We start from the raw sequence: 16,078 nt of genomic DNA on the forward strand, positions 1-16,078 counted from the left end.
ATGCAAAGATTAAGAAGATAAACTTCCTGCCCTCAAGGGGTTCCAGGTGTAATAGGGGAGACAGATTTGTAAATAACCAGAGTCCAGTGGGGTAAATGCAATGATGGGGCCCAGGAGGGAGGAGTGAGCACCTATTGTTTTGTGGAGGGAGAAAGGTTAAACTTTATAGAGAAGCTGCAAATAAAATGTGAATAACAATATCATCATAAATATAATGTTTTTCGTGCAGTACAAAAGACTATAAAATGAAATTTCTAGAAGATTATCTAGACTCCCTCCTGCAAAGCCACAGTTAACAACAGTTAGGTTTTTTTTTTTTTCTTCTTCTTCTTGAAATAACTAAATAATTTTGAATGGTGAATGTAAGCTTTATGAGGCTGGAACTTTTTGTCTGTTCTGTTGCCTGTTTATGCTCAGTAAATATTTGTTGACCAAATAAATCAGCAGTAGAATGACATGATGAGATCTTTTCTAAACAGAGATGACTGGAGGGCGTCAGGGCTGGAGACTCGGGGAGCAATGTGCGTTTGTTGTACAGTTGTAGGTGAGCGATGATAAGGCGGGAGGTGGAGGGCAAAGGGATTCATGTGAGCTGGGTCAAGGACAGGAAAGAAGCAGGACTTGATAACTGATTAGGCTTAAGGAGCAAGGAGAGGGAGAAGGGGGCCGATTTCCTGAGCTTTCTGGGTTGGGCGATGGATGATGGTTTGGGACATGTTGAGTTTAAGATACCTGAGAAACATTCAGATGGATGTCTAGAAGGCGGTTGAATGTATGTGTCTAGAGCTCAAAAGAAGTGTCCGTGTACATAACAGATTTGCAGGTGGATTTCTTGTACAATCTCCCCATGCCTATTAGTTTTGCAAGTGAAAGAAATTGAGGCCAAGAGAAACAGACTGTTTGCAAGTTTTTCAACAAGAATGGGTTTGCCTCCACTGATCCACATTCCTTACTGGAGTCAGGTGGGAATCCCAGTCTCCAGGACTCTGTCCACTGCCTCCAGAGCCTGCCCATTAGCACAATTGGAAATAGTTGGCCCTAGGATAATTGCTCTGTTCTCTCACTTTATTCTTCCAGCGAGTGTGTTTTTGTTGAATCCCCTTGAAACTCAGCAGCCAGCTCTGCATCTTAGCCAGAGGCTGAATTCTCTGTGCTAGCTCTTCTTGCTTGCTCTTCCTGAACCAAAGTCTGGCTTAATCAGGGCTGCTCAGAGCTGAGCTTCTGAACTGAACTTGTTTGGTTAAGTACGCAGCTGCTATTCCTGATTGGGCCTTTCTCAACCAGCTGAGGGGATGAGGCGGCTTCTCTCGTCCTCTCTGGTACACTTGAACAGAGCAAGTACTCTGTGACCTCGGGCAAATGACTTGGACACTCTGATCTTCAGTTTCCCCTTTTGTACGGCGAAACAAATGGTCTTTCTTCAACATTAGAAGAGCTGATGGATATGATACACTTAAAAACATTGTTGTGGCCAGGCATGGTGGCTCACGCCTGTAATCCTAGCACTTTGGGAGGCCAAGGTGAGCAGATCATGAGGTCAGGAGCCCAAGACCAGCCTGGCCAACATAATGAAACCCTGTCTTTACTAAAAATACCAAAAAAAAAAAAAAAAAGCCGGGTGTGGTGGCAGGCGCCTGTAGTCCCAGCTACTTGGGAGGCTGAGGCAGGAGATTCACTTGAACCCGGGAGGCAGAGGTTGCAGTGAGCCGAGATCATGCTACTGCACTCCAGCCTGGGTGACACAGCATTGTTGTAGAGCTCTTAGGTATCGTTTTTAAACAAGGAGTGCCTCTGTTTCAAAATGTTGCACATCTGGAAAAAGCATGTTTTGTTAGCTTTGGTATCAGAAAAAAAACAATTGGCTGTGTGGCAAATCCATTCTGAGAGATTTCCTGAGTGCTGGTTTATCGTTCTGGTAGGAAGCAGGGAAAAATGGTGATAATGGGTAGAATAAGGCCAGAGAGTGAGGTGGCTGAGGGGTTGGGGCAGGGTGAGATCTGACCATTGGTGAAGTAGAGCAGAGGTGTGAGGTCAGGCAGCCAGTTATGGCCAAGAGTCATGACAGAACAAAGTTATTAGGAACTTAGGAAGATGACTCAGAAGTTCTGGCCAGGCCAGGTGTGGTGGCTCACTCCTGTAATCCCAGCACTTTGGGAAGTTGAGGTGGGTCAATCACCTGAGGTTAGGAGTTCGAGACCAGCCTGACCAACATGGCGAAACCCCATCTCTACTAAAAATACAAAAATTAGCTGGGGGTGGGGGCGCACACCTGTAGTCCCAGCTACTCGGGAGGCTGAGGCAGGAGAATCACTTGAACCAGGGAGGCAGAGGTTGCAGTGAGCCAAGATGGCGCCACTGCACTCCAGCCTGGGTGACAGAGTGAGACTCTGTCTCAAAAAAAATAGTTCTGGCCAAAGCTGAGGCAATTCAAAGGATAGCAGGCACAGCAGAATGGAAGCTGTTGTCAGTCACTCTGTTAAAAAAAAAACTTGGCCGGGCGCGGTGGCTCAAGCCTGTAATCCCAGCACTTTGGGAGGCCGAGACGGGCGGATCACGAGGTCAGGAGATCGAGACCATCCTGGCTAACACGGTGAAACCCCGTCTCTACTAAAAAAAATACAAAAAACTAGCCGGGCGAGGTGGCGGGCGCCTGTAGTCCCAGCCACTCGGGAGGCTGAGGCAGGAGAATGGCGTAAACCCGGGAGGCGGAGCTTGCAGTGAGCTGAGGTCCGGCCACTGCAGACAGAGCGAGACTCCGTCTCAAAGAAAAAAAAAAAGAAAAACTTTAGACAAATTAAATTTAGCAGATTTATTTAAGACATAGAAGGATTTATGTTCTGGCAGCCCTCAGAACCAGGGGCAGTTCAGAGAGCTTCACCCAGCAACATGGGCAGGCAGCATTTATAAATGACAAAAGACAGTGAGTACAGCTACAGCTGGATTGGTTGCAGCTCCACAGTTGCCTGTTTGGGCATTTATATAGACATGGGCTGATCAGTTGGTAGCCTGGTATTGGCTGAAGCTTGGCTGCTGTGATTGGCTGAGACTCAGCTACTTGTTATAAGAGCATACTTTTAGATTGTAGTGTGTTTACATAGTTAGGTTGCAGAAGAATAGGAACTCAAAGTATGGAGGCAGCCTCAAGCCCAATTTAGTTTACTGTTCTCCAATGCTGAAGGAGGTGTGGTAGCCCCAAACCAGGGTGGGCAGGGCTTCAGACACCATACCTTCAAAAGAGACCTCAGTCACCACAACTGTTGGTCAGCAAGGATAAAGGATATCTATTCATGGATGTTTTTGCTATTGGGGTTATACAAAAAAGAGGAAACATAGCATTAAACTGAAGGGCAAAAATCAGAAAATGCAACCAAAGGGAAGAGGGTGGATAATGAATAGGAAATTTAGAAAAGGGACATATTTATTTTTAATTAGGAAATTCAAAATTATAAGCCAGTTTAGATCAACTCACATTTATTTAAATTGGCATATGGTGCCACAGCCTTGCAAGCTACCTTCAGGTTCTTCCAACTCCTCTAAGTAAAGACGAAAAGCATTTGACACCACGGGGCCAGAGTGAATGAAGAGGGCCCTGGGGGAGCTCTGACCCCCGTCCTCTGCAGTCCCTTGAAATAGGGTGGGGAAAGCCCTAAGCCTGAGGTGAGTACAAGGTGAGGCTCAGTAAGTGGCAGCTCTGTGAGGGGATTACCAGTGCCAGAAGCAATAGTATTGCTCAGGGGACTTTATTATTCTAAGGTGGAGATGTGGTATTCTACCAGAGTCCCCACCTCTTTTCCATTTCTGACTCCTGCATCTGGTGCCACTCATCTTAGGGGTGTATATATGGTGAGTACCACTCAGCGGTGATGGTGTATAGGGAGCTGGAGCATCCCTTAGCTCCCCTCTGGTTCCCGTAGTGTGCAAGCCACTGCCTTCTTAGTTGTAGGGAAATGTTGTATCTATCAATAAAACAGGAGCTGAAGGTTGGGCACAGTGGTTCATGCCTATAATCCCAGCACTTTCGGAGGGCAAGGTGGGAGGATCACTTGAGGCTAGGAGTTCAAGACCAGCCTGGGCAACATAAGTGAGACCCTGTCCCTACAAAAAAATAAATTAATAAGCAGTAAAATAAAACAGGAGCTGAGAGAGAATATTATCTGTGTAGTACTCAATGGCCTGGTTCAAGTTCCAGCCCTGCCATCCTGCTAACCTGCCTACTTTGATACGTTACTGAATCTCTCAGTGCCATGTTTCCTCATCTGAAAAATGGCAGAAGTAGGATTGTTAGGACTGAAGTGAGAATGACCAATAGGCGCAGTGCCTGCCATGTAGGATGCTCACCAAGAGGTGCGTAGAGTTGTTTTTGCTGTCATTATCAGTGATCTTGGGGACTCAGAGGCTGCAGTTATGCACAGAAAGAAAGGCCAGTTTCCCGAAATGGAAAAGCATCACATTATTGATCATTGCTGGATGAGTAGAAGGAAATATAGCTGGACAGATGTGTGATCGAGCAGTCACAGTTTGTGGCCCCCGTAGAAGCTAGGTGGGGGGAATATGGGTGTTCACTCTGTAATTCTTTAAGCTGTTCTATATGTTAGTTGATGTTCACAATGAAACAGAGGGATGAAGGAATTCCACCTAGCAATGGGTCTTCAGAGCTGAAAAATCTATTATGATACCAGTAACCTGAGTTCGGTAGGAATAAAAGAAGCCCAGCTGAATCCTATGTGGTTCTACAGGACAGGAGTCATTCACTTAACTGAGAAATGTGTGTGTGTGTGTGTGTATGCACGTGCATGTCTGTGCATGTGCGTGTCTGTGTTTGTGTGCGTGTGTGTGTGTGTGTGTGTGAATGACAGTGTGTTAGTGGCAGGCATAGAAAAGTGGGATTAGGAGAAGGGAGGGACTCGGTGAGTAAGTACCCTTAATTTTTTTTTTCTGTGCCTCACCTCATTCCAAAAGGAATTTGTGGTAACTTGCAGAAATACCTTGATTTTAACAAGATAAAAATAAATGGAGGCTATAAATGAGCAATCATTTATGCTCATACTGCATGTCATGTCATAATCTTCTGAACACAAACTTTGAAAGAAGTGAGTGCAAATGTGGTTGTGACACTAAGAGCCCATAGAATCCCAGGTTCCAGTTTCACTTGGTCACTGATTTTCCTGGAGACCCAAGACAGTTGGGCCTCCCCCTTTCATTGATGATTTTAATATTCCAAATGCTTATGAAGAATAACCCAGAAACATAATCCAGGTAGTGGACTTGGAGTAGCTGGCACTGCCTGGCTACATGACAGAGGCACCACTCATGTCCTCGACTGCACCATCTTGCGTGCAGCCATTGGGTCCTCCTGTACTCCCCTATGTGTGATCTTACCCCTGTTCTTCCCTATCCTTCCTCCAACCCTTCTTCCCCAGGCGGCATTTTTAAAAGAAAAGAATTTTTCTTTTAAAGCGCAAATGCAGCCATTTCAGTTAGAGAACTTTGCTATTTGGGCAAGATTCCTGAGCATTCGGGGCTCCATGGGCCTGTCTGCAGAAATGTGTGTCTAAAAAGAGCAGTCTTTAGAAAGGACAGTTGTTGATTAGGATGCCAGCTGTATTTCTTGTCCTCAGCAGGTAATGTGCTGTTTGAAAAATGTTAAAAGCACTAACTCCTATTCTTATCTTTATTTTTTCCCTTTTCTCTCTTTCTTTCAAAATTACCTGTTCATAGTATATATTCTTCCAACTTCCATGCAGTGAAGAGGGAATCAGATGGGGCTTCTGGGGATCTCACTAGCTTGGAGAATGAGAGACAAATTTATAAAAGTGTCTTGGAAGGTGGCGACATCCCTCTTCAGGGCCTGAGTGGGCTCAAGCGACCATCCAGCTCGGCTTCCACTAAAGGTAATTAACTGGGTGAAGCCTGCAAGGCCTCCATCTCCCATCCACCTCCATTCACTGAGCGTCGGCCGTGCTGAACCTCCAGCAACGGGGATAAGTCCTGCCTTGTTCAGACCCACATCCAGGCCTCAGAGCCCTCTTAAATTCCCTCCCCTATTTTCTTACCGGCCATTTTTCTTTCTGGTTTTAATAGTTTCTGTTCCTTTGAACCCCCCAACCTTGCTCTCCTTGAAGATTTCTCTCTCTTTCTTTCTCTCATTCTAATTACCTTTTCTTAGAAATTAGCTGAGCTTTAGCCATTCCTAACTCTAGCAGGGTAGGCATTTTTTGTTGTTGCATCCTTGCACCTGCTTTGCAGCACAGATTATTTTGCTTCCGGACATCGACTGGAAATTTTTTAAAAGCCCTTATGACAAATGAGCATGTTACCTTTCCTTTTTCTTTTTAGCAGCTTTCAGCTTTAACCTAATGGGTCTATTTATTTTATTCTGCATGCTTACCAGTGGATCGTAAAGGTGGGAATGCTCACATGATTTCTTCATCTTCAGTCCATAGCCGAACGTTTAACACTAGCAATGCGTTAGGCCCTGTGTGTAAGCACAAGAAGCCCCTGTCAGCTGCGAAAGCCTGCATTTCGGAAATCCTTCCTTCCAAATTCAAACCCAGGCTCTCGGCTCCCAGCAGTCTTTTGCAGGAACAGAAGAGTATCCTCCTGCCCTCAGAGAAGGCTCAAAGCTGTGAGAACCTTTGTGTTTCCGGTTCTTTGAATGATTCCAAAAGAGGCCTGCCCCTCCAAGTGGGAGGGAGCATTGAGAACCTGCTCATGCGCTCCCGACGGGATTATGACAGCAAGTCGAGCAGTACCATGAGCCTCCAGGAGTACAGCACCAGCGGCAGGAGGCCCTGCCCTCTCTCAAGAAAGGCTGGGATGCAGTTCACCATGCTTTATCGGGACATGCACCAGATCAACCGAGCTGGCCTCTTCCTGGGCTCCATCTCCTCCTCCTCGAGTGTGCGGGATCTTGCCTCCCACTTTGAAAAGAGTAGCCTGGCATTGTCCAGGGGTGAGCTGGGCCCCAGCCAGGAGGGCTCAGAACACATCCCCAAGCACACCGTCTCTTCCCGCATCACCGCTTTTGAGCAGCTGATTCAGCGGTCCCGTTCCATGCCATCCCTGGACCTGTCCGGTAGGCTGAGCAAGTCTCCCACACCTGTGCTGTCCCGGGGCAACCTGACCTCAGCCCGCTCGGCTGAGTCCCTCCTTGAGTCAACCAAGCTCCGTCCCAAGGAGATGGATGGGATGAACTCCAGTGGGGTCTATGCCTCCCCAACATGTAGCAATATGGCGCACCATGCCTTGAGCTTCAGGGGCCTTGTGCCTTCTGAGCCCCTCTCCACCTGCTCTGATGACCTGGACCGCTGTTCAAATATCTCCACTGACAGCAGAGAAGGCAGTAGCAGCAGCGTTCACGGAGATTTCCCCAAACATCGCCTCAACAAGTGCAAGGGCACCTGCCCGGCCTCATACACTCGCTTCACCACCATCCGGAAGCATGAGCAGCAGCAGACCTCTAGACAGCCCGAGTGGCGCCTGGATTCCAGAGGGGACAAGAGCACCCTCCTCAGGAACATCTACCTAATGAGCCCCCTTCCTTTCCGGCTGAAAAAGCCTCTCCACCACTACCCCAGACAACCTTCTCCTGGTGACTCCTCAGGCCTCCTGGTAGGCCAGAAGCCAGACCTCCCCAGTCAGCCCCAGCAGGACCAGCCCCCTTCTGGGGGGAAGCCCGTGGTTCCCACACGCCTGTCTTCCCGACACACCATGGCCAGGCTTAGCCGCAGCTCAGAGCCCTCTCAGGAGAGACCCATGGCCCTGGAGGACTACCCAAGGGCCATTAATAATGGAAACTCCGTGCCATACTCAGACCACAGCCTGGACAGGAACAACAACCCACAAAGTGAACTGGCACCATCCCGCGGAGGTGGCATTTTGTGTGTTTGCCTAGTCTCACCTGCCCGTCCCTCCACTTTGCTTGCATTATCCCTTCCTCCTCTGTGCCCTTGGTGCTCATTTTCTGGTCTGTCCTTTGTTTTCTGTTTGTTTTGCTTGGCAATTAATCATGGCTCATAGTGGCTGCACTTCTTTAAAAACAAAGCCCCCATGTCATTTAGACTAACCACCAAACTGTGTTTCGAAAGAAAAATTGGCCGTTTAGCTCAACTGAGAAATGTGTTCATTTGAACTCTTGAACCCCTTGCTGTTTGTACCAATCCCCAACATATCCCGTGGTTTTTTGAGAGGCAGCCTCTCTCAATGGCCCTGTATGTGTGTGAGTGTGTGCCTTGTCCCTATAAGGTCCTGCACGCCTCTTTGTAGGGATACTTTACAAAGAAAGTTCTCTCATTTTACTCACCTTTTGCCTTCTGAGTAGTTTTCTTTGCATTAAAGTAATTCACAAATAAATCCAAAAAATGGGGCAGGGGGTGGAATTTTTTTTTTCCTTCAGAATCCGACCATTGATCATTGATCAAGAATGACTTTAAAATTTTGATGTTTATCATAGATGAAAGGTGAACTATTTTCCCAAGCTGGTTTCCAGCGAAATCTTTGCCTGTTTTAACTCTACTTTGTTGTTTTAAAGATTCAGAATCGCCAAGACATTTTATACCAGCTGATTACTTGGAATCCACAGAAGAATTTATTCGAAGACGTCATGATGATAAAGAGGTAAATCCCATCTTTTAAATCTCTTAGCTTTTGCTTGGAAAAAATGTATGAAGAAAGTAAAGATTCTAGACATCTGTCAGAGAGGTGACATGGTCTAGCAATTGGAGGCAAAAACTGAGGCTTTCACGAGTGATTTTTTTTATATGACATTGAGTCTATGTCATATAGAAAAATCACTTGTGAAAGCCTCAATTTTTGTTGACTTTTTTTTTTTTTGGTCGACTTTTCCAAAAAGTAGGACTGATTTCCCCACAGGCACTAGGTTATAAATGCCAAGTCCAGCCAGCACTGCTGCATGGGAGATACAGAAAGAGATTGTCCACTGCTGTACTTAATGCCCTGTAAGCTGGAAACCAGAGTTTGCTCTTTCATCACCCCCAACCCCACCCTTGATAATCCCTAAGGAAATCCGCCTGCATATTTCTCCAATGCTGCCCACCCCTCTGTTGGCACAAAGCATTGTTCAAATTGAGAAGGATGCAATAGGAGAAAGAGGAAAATGAAAAATAGTAATGACCTTGATACATTTTATAAAACAATTTGAGGAAGTTGCCTATAACTCTGTTGCTTTCAATTCAGAAGAAGGCAGATACACCAAGAAATGCTGGAAAACCCCAGCCAAGAACTTCACAATGTGCATATTTTCTTGTAGTTGCTGAAATGCCTGTCCTGCCAGTGGGGTGACTGGCAGGGCCTGGGAAAGAGCCCCTTTTCTCGGGGATTTGGGAAGAGGTGGTTCTTTGTATCAGCCAAATGGGCAAAATCACAAGCTTCTGCTGGGATAAAGCATTGTGATGATACATGCTTTCTGGGGCTCACATCCCCAAGAAAAAGAGTCCTAGAGATTAAACAAGCTCCCGAGCTCATGTTCCTGAAATGAATTAAGAGATGGAAAAATCACATTGACCTGGTAGGAGTGGGGGAGGGAGTGCATGTGTACACAACTCTGTCCTATTCACGTTCAAGTCTGAAGCCCTTTTTCTCTGTTGTTCTGCCTTGTTGAGTAGTTCCAGAGTTTAGGTGGGGTTTCCTGAAGGATTTAGGATAAGGCTGACTTGAGGACGAGTGGGATGATGATAATTATTGCCACCAGATGGTGAAACAAAAGACAAAAATAAAAGCACCGTGGCCAGGCGCGGTGGCTCACGCCTATAATCCCAGCACTTTGGGAGGCCAAGGCAGTTGGATCACTTGGGCAGGAGTTTGAGACCATCCTTGCTAAAACGGTGAAACCCCATCTCCACTAAAAAAATACAAAAAATTAGCCGGGCGTGGTGGTGGGCGCCTGTAATCCTAGCTACTCGGGAGGCTGAGGCAGGAGAATCGCTTGAATCCAGGAGGCGCAGGTTGCAGTGAGCTGAGATCGTGCCACTGCACACCAGCCCAGGCGACAGTGCGAGACTCCGTCTCAAAAAAAAAAAAAAAAAAAAAAAAAGAAAGAAAGTTAAACCGCTGTACCTCTCCCCATCTCCGGGCACAATTGAACAGTATTCAATAAGAAACTTGCACCTGTCCATGGAAAGAAACAAGAGAAAGCATCTGATGTACAGTTATTATTGTAATAACTCACTAATGATGAGTGTCCATCAGGCCATAGAGCAGATTCATTTCTGTAGCTCTTTGTTAAATATTTCCTGCCACGGCCGGGCGCGGTGGCTCAAGCCTGTAATCTCAGCACTTTGGGAGGCCGAGACGGGCGGATCACGAGGTCAGGAGATCGAGACCATCCTGGCTAACACGGTGAAACCCCGTCTCTACTAAAAAACACAAAAAAATAGCCGGGCGAGGTGGCAGGCGCCTGTAGTCCCAGCTACTCGGGAGGCTGAGGCAGGAGAATGGCGTAAACCTGGGAGGCGGAGCTTGCAGTGAGCTGAAATCCGGCCACTGCACTCCAGCCTGGGCGACAGAGTGAGACTCCGTCTCAAAAAATAAATAAATAAATAAATAAATAAATAAATAAATAAATAAATAAATATTTCCTGCCACAAGATACAAGATTCCCATGTATGTAGGCCGGGGCTGCTATGATGAAGGAAGATGAAATTCCATGTTAGTAATATAAGCCCTAGTCTCTAGCCTAGAAGGTTCTATGGGACAATTCTTGCCTACCACATGGAAGGTGTAGTTTATCTAGTGGCTTAGCAATGGATATATTAGAAGTTACATAAGAAGGCGAGCAGCTGTCTCCTGAATAACACTGGCTCATAGATCCTTAAAAGTTTTGTGTCTTTATCCATGGGTTTTGACTTATATGGTTAAACTACAATGCTGCGGGACTTACTAAGGTCAGATTAAAGTACTGGATTGGGAGCTCTGCCCCATTTGATGTCCACTTCCACTGATTATGTTTAACTCCAGCCGGAACACAAAGGGCCGTGAGTAAGAACTGTGGCAGTCTCAAGCATCACTCCATTCCCACGGCTACAGAAACAGCTCACACTCCCCAGCTCATGGGATGTTAGTCAGGCCCTCCCCATTGCAAATGCTTTATCATTAACATGGATTTTCAGAAAATGAGAACATGTCAGACTTGGCAGGAACATTAGTGGTCATGTAGCCAAGCCCCTGGTTTAGTCCAGGAAAGGACCACAGCAAGGTAGTAGCTTGCCCAGGGCTGCATAGTAAGTTAACCTATACCAGTAGCAGAGCTAGAAACCAGGGCTCCAGATGCCTGGACCAGCACTCTTTCTGTGGCACTGGGCTTCGCAGAGGACTTTCTTGTGTCTTTTCTCATTTATCTTTACAACTTATTTGAGTACTGGAAATCCCACAGCCATTTGATGAGTTGTCACTTTGTTTTTTGTAGTCTCTGAAGAAAAATCGGTCCACCCTCCTTTGGGGCTGCATGTCACATGAGGCATTTAATTGTCTGCTGGAAGAAGCCTACTGTTTTCCAATGCTAAGAATTATCAGTTCTAATTCATGCTTTCCTACAAGGAAAGTTAATCCCAGGAAAGTAAGATTGTTTGGTATCAGAAAACACATTAAAATTCTGTTCCATGGGGTCATTTTAATAGACATTGAGGGCATTTGGTAAAAAGCAACATTGTTTGATTTTTCAAAGAAGCCTTTAAAAATAGAAATAGATGACTTTTTCCTTACTCTAAGAGAGAATATTCTAATCCCAGGTACCATTATTCTTAGGGTGTTTTTTTTAATATTTATATTCTTTGTCATTCCCTTTAACTCAGCTTCATTTCACCCAGTGAAGAAATCATTCAGTAAGAAAGTAACTGATGCTCTCTGTCGGCCACATAATTAGCCTGTGGTGCATATCCTAAGGCCTTCTAAAAATTGTGCCTAGGGGAAGAGTTGGCTGCCTAGAAGGGGCTTCATCTTTTCTGAAATGGGCTGCTCCACTCTGTCAAGAGCATATTAGAGTAATAGATACAGGAATCACAAAAATGACCTGGTGCCATAGACTTCACTAGCAAAAGCCTATAGCAGGTTTAATAGGCCTGAGATGGGCAGGAGGAACTGTCCAACCCTGGTCCTGCTAGGGGAATGTGCTGTGGGAATATATCCTTGCCTAAAAACAGGGTAGAGATGGCACTTCCAGCCTCCTGCTGCCAGCGCAGCGTGGTTGGGAATGCCCTGGATGTGCCCCTGGCTCACCTGGCCTTTTGCTGCCAGGAGCAGGAGGCTTTGGACTGTGCCGGGGGTAGGTAGTTTGCAGGACAGTGTAATCATGTGGAATCATCCTTCCCCTATCCCGGCTTTCCCAGTGAAGTGCTACCTCCTTTCTACAGTGCTCGGAGGGTGGTTACGATGGGAGTGTAGTAGTTGTGGCTCTAAGGCCCTTCTCACAGCTGACCCTTAAAGCCTCTGCCCTGTTCACCCAGCACCTCCTTCCCTAATTACTTTTGTTGGCAATTTTCTAATACGCTGGAACAGATGATTCACTGCCCATTTTATGCAATTTTATGGCAGAAACTTTTAGCGGACCAGAGACGACTTAAGCGCGAGCAAGAAGAGGCTGATATTGCAGCTCGACGCCACACAGGCGTCATTCCGACGCACCATCAGTTTATCACTAATGAGCGCTTTGGGGACCTCCTCAATATAGACGATACCGCCAAAAGGAAATCTGGGTCAGAGGTCTGTTTTGGTCACCTCAATCTGCTGCTTGACCCAAAGCAATATTTGCCTATTTGCCTCCCCTCAGCATTGCCCTCTGTAGGCCAATTTAGTTCTCCAAACAACATTTGTCATCCTGGCCTCCCTTAGGCTTGCTTTGGCTTCTTGTGGCTGGTAAATAGACATGACCTCATTATGTCCTGTGCTCTGTATGTTCAAGCATGCCTGGCTGGGGGACCGGGGTCTGCTGGCACATGCCCCTGTTGCATGCCTTAGAGCATTGGCTGCCTTCGTGAGTCCAGCCCTCCACATCCTGCATTTTATCATGCTACTGTGTTGCCTGTGCATTCTGCTTAGAAACCTGATACCTGAGTCCATATACATTGGTAGCTATGGTGTGGACAGTTACACAATTCTTCTTTGAAGAGATGGTTAATGAAACTTTACAAAAGTTAGCTTAGCAATACTTTGTACCATTTACAAAGGCCTCCAAATTTAGTGCCATTAATTTTGAAATAGAGAACAATGCTGCTGCTCACATGTAGGTGGATGAATTGTGTGAAGTGTTCAGCAGTGCTGCAGTAGTGCGCCTCACTGAAGAATTTTGAAGCCCAAAGACTTTCGCAGTTAGGATAAACCCACAGAGGGTAAGAGAGTTCTCCAAGGGACGTTTCATTTGTTCTTTTAGTTTTGACATTTCCAAGCCTAGGTTATGAAAGCTTAATATTATAAAAGGAAAGAGAAAAACAAACTTTGAAGTGATTTTTATCCAGATCTTGGCCTCCTACACTAATGTCAACATGTTGAAATTCTCATGCTAGCCAAATGCTGGATCTTGCGTAAGAGTTTATGCTTTGCCATGTAACCCTTAAGTAGGCCCACTGAAGATGATCTCTTTTAGGGAAAATGGGTGTATCTGGGATTTGGGGTGGGAGCTAGGGAAATGGGGGAATAACACCCAAAGTATGTACTGTTTTATATCCTTTCAATACAGTAGCTTAATATTTATGTTTATTTATTTATTTTTATTTTTCTCTCTAGAAGCATCATTGCCTATTCATCTTTTTGTTTTTTTTTTTTTTTTTTTTTTTTTTTTTTTTTTTTTTTTTTTTAGAAATATGGGCATAGTGGCTTACACCTGTAATCCCAGTACTTTGGGAAGTCAAGGTGGGAGAATTGCTTGAGCCCAAGAGTTCGAGACCAGCTTGGGCAACATAGTGAGACCTCTATCTCTAATTAATTAATTAAGTAGATAGATAGATTGGTAGATAGCCAGATGTGATGGCACATGTCTGTAGTCCAAACTACTGGGGAGGTTGAGGCAAGAGGGTTGCTTGAGCCTGGGAGGTCAAGGCAGTGAGTCATGGTCATGTGGCATCACTGTACTCCAGCCTGAGCAACGGAGCAAGACCCTGTCTCAAAAAAAAAAAAAAAAAAAAAAAAAGTGTCTGGGAAGAAGAGATAGTGAAAAGAGGGAACCAAATTAAAAGAAAGAAAGCTGGCTGGGTTTAGTCGCTCAAGTCTATAGTCCCAGCACTATAAGAAGCTGAGCCAGGGGGATCACTCACGGCCAAGAGTTCGAAACTAGCCTACACATCATAGGGAGACCTCATCTTTACAATTAAAAATATATATATTATACATATATATTATAATATATATAATATATATAATATTATATTATAATATGTATAATATATATAGAAAAATTAGCCAGGCTTGGTGATGCATGCCTATAGTCATAGCCACTTGGGAGGCTGAGGTGGGAGGATCACTTGACCCCAAAAGTTCAAGACTGCAATGAGCTATGAACACATCCCTCCAACCTGGGTGGCGGAGTAAGATCCTGTCTCAAATTAAAAGAAAAAGGAAAGCTGGGGAAGAGGAGACTCTAAAGTGATGGAGAAAAAGAAAATCTATCAAGGAAGAAGCAAAAGTTAGCGAGTGTTAATTGCAAGGGAAAGATAGCCCTTGAGCCCTCAACGTTCCAGCTCCTCCTCAAAATGGCCCTTCTCAGAAGGCTCTGAGCATGGTTTGTCCTCACTGATAGTCCTGCCTGCTTGTAGGTAGAAGAAGATGGGAACAGGTAAAGGCGCTAGGGCTGCACACTTACACATGTACATGATACATGCAAACAGAAATGCACCATGGGTGGAATAACCATGGACAGAGGCAGGCAAACTCTGCTCAGTGAACCTGCCTCCCTTGTAGAGCAAACTCTGACAAGTGCGTTAGCATCGCCCAGAGGGCTTGGTAAAATACAAACCCTGGATCCTATCTGTAAAGTTTCTGATTCTGCGGTGGGGCCTGAAAATTTACATTTTTAACAGTTTCCCAGGTGATATTGGTGATACCAGTTTAGGGAGCACATTTTGAGAATTACTGCCCTAGAAGTTGACTGATGGACTTGAAAAAGTAGAGACTAACATCCCAGGTGCACCACACTGTGTCAAGGCACTTCAGTCCCGTTCAGTAGGACTGGGGTGACCACTGGTTCGGTGTAAGACCCTATGGGAGGCAGAAAAGAACTCTGTCTGTGTGCCCTTGGGGAGCTGATAGTAGAAGAGTCTCCCTCTTACACAGTTATCTCTGTCCTATAGTAAGTAATACAATACTATGAAAGCCAGAGGAGGGAAAGATGGATTCAGTCTTGGAGCTATAGGGAGATAAAGAGGGAGAGGATGCTGCTTTGTATAACCATCGATGACTCACATACACGTCTCAAGAGTTCAATGGAATCAGTGAATTTTAACAGGCCTTCAGTGAAAAAAATCTCACCACCCCCCATTATTAACCTAAGTCCACTTACAAATTAATCATAAACTACACACCTATATAATTATATTGATTTAATAGATAGAAGATACTGTTTTGACAGAACTCAGTTACCAGAGTGTGAATGTGGTGCTGCTTTGGTATAAATTTTTTAAAGTTCACACAGCTCTACAGCTGGGTGACATGAGGTAACCTACTTCCTTGTGTTTTTCTATTGGAATCACTGTAAAATTCTTATCCTTATAATGTTGGTCATTTAGTTTTCTCTTGTGAACTTGTCATTTATCATTAACCCCACATCCGTTCTTTTCTTGTTCACCTGCAACTGTGAAATTATGCCCTTTGGTTACAGACACAAACACAAGTATTGAAATTGTATGGCTTTAACTTGATTATAAGGTGATCATTCACTTGGCCCCAGTATATATGGTATAAATAGGTAGATAGATGAAAACATCAATGTGAAAATGCAAACTTTAAAAATACCTGCGGAAGGCTAGGCACAGTGGCTCACACCTGTAATCCCAGCACTTTGGGAGGCCAAGGCAGGAGGACTGCTTGAACCCAGGAATCTGAGACCAGCTTGGGCAACATCATGGACCCTATCTGT

At 45.2% G+C, this 16,078-nt stretch overlaps 1 protein-coding gene across 45 annotated transcripts in view; it reads left to right on the top strand.

The window, feature by feature from the left end:
• SORBS1 (sorbin and SH3 domain containing 1) overlaps positions 1-16,078 on the top strand; it is a 252,806-nt gene that overhangs the window by 198,713 nt on the left and 38,015 nt on the right. For all 45 annotated transcript variants that reach the window (XM_030940317.1, XM_030940329.1, XM_030940323.1 and 42 more), the window contains 3 exons: positions 5,719-5,891; positions 8,531-8,616; positions 12,547-12,714. In XM_030940317.1, coding sequence (XP_030796177.1) covers positions 5,719-5,891; positions 8,531-8,616; positions 12,547-12,714 — 427 coding nt within the window. The remainder of the gene's footprint in view (positions 1-5,718; positions 5,892-8,530; positions 8,617-12,546; positions 12,715-16,078) is intronic.

This window comes from Rhinopithecus roxellana, chromosome 11, assembly GCF_007565055.1.
Source record: "Rhinopithecus roxellana isolate Shanxi Qingling chromosome 11, ASM756505v1, whole genome shotgun sequence".
In the NCBI taxonomy this organism is placed as follows: Eukaryota; Metazoa; Chordata; class Mammalia; order Primates; family Cercopithecidae; genus Rhinopithecus; species Rhinopithecus roxellana.